A 7,535-nucleotide genomic window follows, 5' to 3' on the forward strand; every position below is an offset into this window, starting at 1 on the left:
ACTATGGCACAATGGACAAACAAGGGTGTGTACGGCGGCGTAGAGCCCCACGACTTGGCTTATTGCTCACTGGCTTATTATTTGCTGGCTTATTGGCTTCAGGGCTTCTTAATTTCTATTCCATTACTGAACTGCCATGAAATTAATGAATATGCTGGTTATTATCCATTAGTTCAGTTTCTTCACGCGCTGCGTGTTCAGTTTCAACTGCTCAATGTGCGACGTATTCAAACACTGAGTGCAGTTATTCTTATACAAAACAAGAAACTAACATCGTACGATGTGTCGCAGGTCGTCAATCTTTATTGCACTTTCAAGGGGTTTTGAAAAACGACTACGGGAACATTTCAGTTTATGCAGTTAAGCTTCCTGATAATCTTGTGGGCCCTTAGTCGGCCCCGTAGTCGGCCCTTGACTTTCACGAGGGTTAGGGGGCGCCGGGGCGGAGGACCCCCCAAATGTCAAAGTTCGCGAAGCTGTGCTTTTGACCCCTTGATGTTATAAGGGCGAGCAAATGAGGAACCTGACTTCTCTCTACGCAGCGTATCTCTAATTCAACATTTTCTTGTAGGGACTTAACTGTATTTTGTGTTGTGAGAGCATTTTCAAGAGCAGTAGCAGGACCGGACACGCACCGTACCAGTACCCCGGTACTGGAAACAGCTTTGCACACGCCGCTTTGGGTGTCACTTCAACATATAATGATCACATCTATCCGAACTTTCGAAACTAAGTATGCTACATAGGCAATTGTAAAACCGAAACCGGAAAGATCGCGAACCCGCCACCAAACTCGCGAGAGCCAAGGGCCAACGTATTTGTTTGTCTACGCGTGAGCCGCAGCTCAGAAGTTGACGTTGCGGCAGACAAGTACTTGGTAGTCGCTGTATTTATGCTCGTCTCCGCCGTGTGGGATGTAGAGAGAACCGTGCGAGCATTGGATCTTGCCAATGGTGAGGGTGCCATCATGGTAAGTCCGACCAATGTAGAGCGGCTCGCCATCTGCTGTCGCACCGCCTTGAACCGCGCCTGGAGGCAATCGTCCGCCAGATTCCCGCTCCCAACCGAAATGACTTTCGTCCAGTGCTACCAGGACCTGCAAAGAATGAGTGACACAGAGTGCATTGCAGTGTGATGAACGCCGTAGATTGGGTTCTATTCTATTGCATACACCTGGACCAGTAATCAGAATCTGGGCTTGTGTCTCGCCGATGACTGACCTTCCCAACAACTGCCCTATTCCATCAGCGTAAAACGGATCGACAAAAGGGAGAGGGCGCAAACTATCTGGTGTATGGTGATTAATAGAACGAAAAAACCGAGAGATACAGGATACGTAGACAAACACGAAGAAGGACGACACGAAGAACACGAAAACGGAGCTGGAATTGTCCTCCGCTTGTTTTCGCCTTGTCTTTTTTCTCTTTTGTCGCACAGAAATTCAAATTCAGGGAACGATCTTCAGCTATTTAGCCACAGTTGCTTATGTGGTGCTAACACGGACCAAAAAAAAATCTTCAGCTATCTGAAATATTTAGGCACGCTTTTGTACTATGAAGAGACCCGAAAACCATTCCGGCTCTATTTTGCCTGCTATTTCTCCTGAATTGTGTAACACGTCTGTTTTCTTTAAAGCAGGCGCCTGTGGTATATGATGGATTTACAATGGAATGAATGTTATGCGACGTATGTACAGTGCTGGCCAAAAGTTTACGGAACACGGAAGCGCTGTCATTCTCTCCCTCAGCGACACCGGCAGCGAAACAGAAGCGGGCATGGGCACCCGTTCATAGGGGTGAACCATTTAAAGGAGCTACGAGGGCTGTTCAAGTCAAACCGGGACTTCCTGTTTCCTGAGTGTACAAATGGCTCGCGCTACTTCTTTTTCGTCATTTTCACACGCGACAGGCCTCCGCGTTCACCACATGGTGGTCCAAAGTTTGTGCAAAACAGAAGACACGTGCTGGACAAGATGACCGACAACGAGGTGAGCGTGCACATCGAAAAGCGAATTGTCGTGACGTTTCTCGTGAATGAAGGCATAAAGTCATCTGAAATTCACAGAAGACTTCAGGCTCAGTATGGCCACGATACACTTAGCCGCAGCAAAGCGTTTGAGTGGTGCAAACGGTTCCGAGACGGCCGTACATCAGTGCAGGACGATCCCGGCCGGGGCGGCTCGGAGCCCAGTGTCAGAGTTCCTGCGGGTAAGGTCATGGCCACGGTTTTCTGGGACAAGGCTGGCGTTGTTCATGTTGATTTTCTGCCCAGTGGTACCACCATCAATAGTGCATATTACTGCCAGGTTCTCAGGGATGTGCATAAGGCGCTGAAGCAAAAGCGGCCGGGTCTCATCACCAAAGGAGTCCTCCTCCTACAGGACATTGCACGCCCGCATACCGCGCATCTCACGACACGCACCTTACAGGAAGTTGGCTGGGAGTTGCTGCCACATCCCCCTTACAGTCCAGACCTCGCCCCCAGCGATTCCCGTCTCTTCGGGCCACTGAAGGCGTTCCTTTGGGGCCGCCACTTCAGCTGCGACGACGAGGTCAAGAATGCGGTCCGATCATGGCTGCTACGCGCCGGTAAGGATTTCTACGCTGCTGGCATCCAAGTCCTCGTGAAAAAAAAGTGCATTAGTGCAGCTGGAGATTACGTTGAAAAATAAAACTAATTTCTCGCCTGTAAGTTCATTTTAGTTTTGCGAAAAACGAAAAGTCCCGGTTTGACTTGAACACCCCTCGTTCATTCGTCAAGCTGTCCATCACGAACCACCATGCAAAATATTTTCGCTCTGCGGGGTATTATAACTGCACAATCGTAATTCACAAAAACACTCAGAGAAAGCAGTCGCCGGCGGCCGCCACGATCCCCTCGCGCGACGTCGGCAAGTCCCCGTGCCTTCCGTCTTGCATAATGTAAAACCCCGAGCTCGCTTGCTTCCTAGCCATTTTTTCATGTCTTCCGTCTTGGTTTCTTTTCAGCTCACGAGTCACATGATCGGCCCTGCCAGGGGGTTACGTCACGACGTACCCTCCTCCTCCCTCGTTCTCATACACGCTCTTTCCTAGAGTGGAGGATTTTCGAAATGTCACCTGTGCTCGTCGTCTTTTCGCAGGAGCTCATTTTATCCTCTTGTAGAACACGCCGTAGAAAAAAAAAGAAAAAAGAAAAAAAGCAGTACTCTAGGGGACTTTCAGAGACGCCAGGCTGTGTTCTGTAAACTTGTGTCCAGCACTGTACATTGTACGAATACCTGGTACGAGGGCTTCGCATGTTCACGTCCCCCATGTGGCACATAACAGACGTTGTGAGAGGGCACGACCTTGCCGGGAATGATGTCGCCGTCGTGCTCAGCTCGACCAATGTAGATGTCACTGCCGGAGTCGATGCCGCCGACCACAGCATGCGCGGGTACGCGTCCGTCGCTCATGCTGACCCAGTGACATAGTTTTCGGTAACTGGTCCCTATGAAAACAAGACACAATACATCTTCTCCTAGGGGCTCCCCCAACCACAAGGTAGAAATATTTCCCCGCAACCCGAACAGCTAGAACAGTTCTGAGTGAGTGAATGACACACGGACTTTTATTTCTTTCTATTCCAATCCAAGCCAACTTTTGTGGGTGAAGAGCGTACTCACTTGTATACCCCGACATTGTCGCTTTGCAAGTCTTGTCGGCAGCCAGCTAGCTACAGCATCAACCTAGTAAGATGTTGTTTAGTTGTTTCGTACGGAGAACATGTCTACAGGCTAAGAACAACCAGTAACTATACATGTACATCACTTTACACCTCAGGAACCGGTCTGAACCTGGGGTAAGCTAACCTCTGGTGGATCGCGTTGGTTGGTTAGTTGGTGGCGTGTTATTACCGAGCGATCTGCCTGCCGGCCTGGAGCCCGATCTTCAACTGGTCGTTATCCCATTCCGCGCGTTAACTGGTGGTGGTGGTGGTGGTAGCGCCGAAAGAGCTCGTCGTTGTCGGCCTCACAGAGGTGGGCAAAGTCACCACTAACGCTCTGGAAGGAATGAGTGTCCTGGGCCGACTTCTAAGGGAACTGTGCCGACATATGTCTGACAACGTCTGAGGAATACCCGGCGAAAACCCCAGACAGCACAGCCGACGCCGGGATTCGAACCCGTGTGTACCTCCCAGTCTCGACGATACATGGCCGGCATGCTAACCACGCGCGTTAACCGCATCACTTCGGCCCGTGATTCGCCGCAAGCTCTTACGCGAGTCTACGAAAGCGGCTTTGGAGCGCGCGAACTTTAAATATTATGATAACGACCGCTATGTGAAAGTTCAAGATTGGGGCCCTGGTTCGCGATGGGGCCACACCAACTCCGTCATTACTTTTCCTCGTGGACGAGTACTTCAGCAGCACCTCGCGATTACATAAACACTCGAGGTTCGATCCTTGCTATTGGTCCTCGCCTCTCCCACAGTGCCCCAGCGCACTGGAAATTGCTAACTTCAGCGGTAGAGCCGTTTATGTCGTAAGAAACGCAAAGCAATATTCGTTCAAAGACGTTGCGCTTACGATCAAGCCATACGCTATATGACTCTAACCGCAGCTCACAAGACCATCGCCCTCTCGTAGCGTGTACTTACCGTATATATCCTGCAGAGAGTTGTTGACGAAGAAAAATCTTGTCGCCCCATGTTGTCGGATACATCACGCAGCCGCTAACCGCTTAGAGCACGTGAGCTGACTTAGATCACGTACACTCAGCATAAGCACCCAGTCCTGAGCTTTGGACGTCATGTTTTCTGCAAGCTTCGTGAGTCACAGTTGGGGCGAACTCCTCGAAGCGAACCCTCGGAGCAAAGACCATGCATGTGCAATGTGTCCAGCACAAACACGCACACATTGCAATTTGTGGGCTTATGATTACGTCACCCGCTCCTCGCGTCATCTAAACTTGTGGAGGCTCAGCAGATTTTCAAAAATTGACAGCAATATGCACAGCGTTCGTAAACAGGATTGAAATTTCGCGTATAGGATCCTTGAGGCACATTCTTTTCGTGGACGAAATAAAATAAACGCTGTTTTCCGAGTCCGGAATGGCACTTTAAATTATGAGTGTCGACAACGACATAGTAGCGCAGTAATTACAAAACACTTTGCGCACTGTTTCTTGAACTTGCTCCGCCCTCCAAGTTCTCACAACAATAGGCTTGACGTCATTTTGTCGTGTCGTGCGGTCCACCACTCATGGTGCTACATGCCTGAATTGATGTTTTTTTTCTTCTTTTTTCAGTGTCATTACTCATTAGACTACACTCACGAGTAATGACCTACCACGCGTAGTATTTGTACATCATTCCCGGTTGCCTTTACTAACGGAAATGAAAGTACTTTACAACCGCGAAGCCGGAACAATACGGCAGCGAACAGGTTCGGCAGGTTGTGACTATAGAGCCACTAGTTGTGACAGGACGAGCACTACGACACTACAGCACTGCACGGGCCGCATTCTTTAGGCCCAGACATGGCTCGAGCCTGGCCTTCCTTTGATTTACCCGCGCGGGCCCAAGTTTTTTTGGCACAAACCCGGTCCGAGTCCGAGAAATTTATAGGCTACCCAGCCCGGCGCAGCGTACCAGGCTGTAAAATTTGACCGTGGCTGACTAACAGAGTGGTAATACAAGCTCGAGTCCGACCTATAGGCCCGGCAATACACGGGCCCAGGCCCATATTGGTCAAACCCGTGTCCAGCCCATGCCCGTAAAAAGGCTTTAGCCGGCAAGGCCCGGCCCACGGGCCGGGCTCGGGTTTTCGGGTAAGCCCGAGCCGTGCAGCGCTCTAAAATACATCATTGTCTTATTTACGAAATTATTTTGGCACGAGTCTTGATTGGATGGTATAGGGTTGGGTGGAAAAAGAGTAAAATGGAGATGGTGGGTAAACGAATGTTGAGCAGGTCACCGCTGGCGATTTAAAGCCGACCGCTCGGTTTCGAAGGAATGACAGGCGAGAAAGGGAAAAAATAAGTCAGGCGAGGTTGCTAAGCGAGCCCATTAAATTTTGAGATTGAGGAACGCGGAGGACGACACAGCGCGGAGGAGAACAAAGGAGACATCGCAACGTTACCACCAACTCCCTTGCGCCCTCGCTGTTCTATCTGCCGCTAAATTTCACTTTCCCGCTTGGCGTCGAAACTTGCTACTCCTCTGAATGTATTACATTAATTCACTATTTTACAACAGCGCGAAACGCCCGTTGCCTGCAGTCTTGGGAAGTAACTTAGTTATAGATAATCACTTACTGAGCACTTAACCGGGAACTCTAATCAATAATTCTTTCTCAGAGAGTAGCTTTCATGATGAATACTACTGCGACAGGCAGCGAACGAAGGTGCGACTAGTTTCTTAAACAAGAGGTAACTGTAGCTACCTGCTGTCTAGTTACTGCTACTTCAGAATTCCCTGTTTGCTTGACACTCCCGCACCTGTAGCCCTCGAACTCGCTCTCGACTTTCTGCACTCCACGTATCAGAACCATTGCCCGGTATACAGGGACGGCTCAGTCACGGCAGACAGCTAGGGCGCTGCATTTTATATCTCTGATAGTGACTTTCAGCAAGCTTTTGCCCTCTCTTACCCAGTGTCCTCTATGGAAGCAGAACTCCTCAGCATCCTGTCGGCTCTATAGCACTTGCTCGACCTGCCGGCTGCACAGTGTTTTTCGGACTGAAAGCAAGACTTCACTAGATCTGCTGCTCTCTTTTCGCCCCAGCACAATATGCACTCTCCGCCCTCACACAAATCGCGGCCACTGGCCATTCTGTGACGCTTCAGTGGATCCCGGGACACGTTAGGCCTTCTTGGTAACACCCGCGCAGACACAATGGCGAGAGTCGCAACATCAACCAGAGCTCTTCCTGCTATCCTTCTACCCCTAACGACCTCTGCCTGTTCCCTGCACATTCGCCAGTGGTGCTGTGTCCGTACCCGGCATTTCAGAATGGACTCTACCTTATATGATCATTTCTTACGTCTCATTGAGTCACCAAGGCCAGCCACCTCGAAGAGTTGCTAGTCCCTGACCGCCGGCCTCGGTGCTATATGAGTTCGATCCAGGACGAGGACGCCAGCAACTTGGGGTTACGGTACAGGTTGATTAGGCACGTCGCCCTCTCGGCGAAGGCCCTCTGGTGTGTGCACTGAGATAAGCGAAAATCACCCACAGGATTGTTCTTTTCAGCACTGGTTCCTATAGACGCAACACTATGACCGCGTAGACAATGTACATCCTATACGCTCTCCAGAGCACATATTGGAACTTAGGAAATGTATGCTGTGAGCTTCCAATAATGAACTCATACAAATTACGTGATTGAGACGTTATAGTTCAGACCAGTACGAAGAGAAGATGCATGTACCGTATACGCTACCTTTCTTACTATGTGCGGAAGGAAGGAGGAAAGCATAAGAGTGACTTAATTCGGAAGAACATTCCTCTTTATTCGACTGCGCCTCTTTAAATCGGTATTTGATCGCTTTGATGCAACTCAGAAGTTAAC

At 49.8% G+C, this 7,535-nt stretch overlaps 1 protein-coding gene across 5 annotated transcripts; it reads right to left on the bottom strand.

Moving 5' to 3' along the window:
- Positions 1-285: 285 nt before the first annotated feature.
- LOC135377571 (natterin-3-like) lies at positions 286-4,726 on the bottom strand. 5 transcript variants are annotated; one of them, XM_064610091.1, is made up of 4 exons: positions 4,621-4,726; positions 3,647-3,709; positions 3,260-3,471; positions 286-1,096 (listed from the first exon to the last, which is right to left on the bottom strand). In XM_064610091.1, the coding sequence occupies exons 2-4, from the start codon at positions 3,660-3,662 to the stop codon at positions 845-847; spliced, it is 480 nt and encodes a 159-aa protein (XP_064466161.1). In that variant the 5' UTR covers positions 3,663-3,709; positions 4,621-4,726; the 3' UTR covers positions 286-844. The 5 variants fall into 5 exon arrangements, with proteins under 5 accessions (XP_064466161.1, XP_064466163.1, XP_064466162.1 ...); XM_064610093.1 differs by lacking the exon at positions 4,621-4,726 and adding an exon at positions 3,878-4,614; XM_064610092.1 differs by lacking the exon at positions 4,621-4,726 and adding an exon at positions 3,833-4,614.
- Between the last annotated feature and the right edge of the window lie 2,809 nt (positions 4,727-7,535).

The sequence above is a fragment of the Ornithodoros turicata genome, chromosome 1, assembly GCF_037126465.1.
Source record: "Ornithodoros turicata isolate Travis chromosome 1, ASM3712646v1, whole genome shotgun sequence".
In the NCBI taxonomy this organism is placed as follows: domain Eukaryota; kingdom Metazoa; phylum Arthropoda; class Arachnida; order Ixodida; family Argasidae; genus Ornithodoros; species Ornithodoros turicata.

Coding starts and splice junctions, on each gene's coding strand:
- LOC135377571 (XM_064610091.1), bottom strand. Junction 1,097..3,259: donor ATGCGAAGCCCTCGTACCAG/GTATTCGTACAA, acceptor CATTCTTTGCAG/GTCCTGGTAGCACTGGACGA.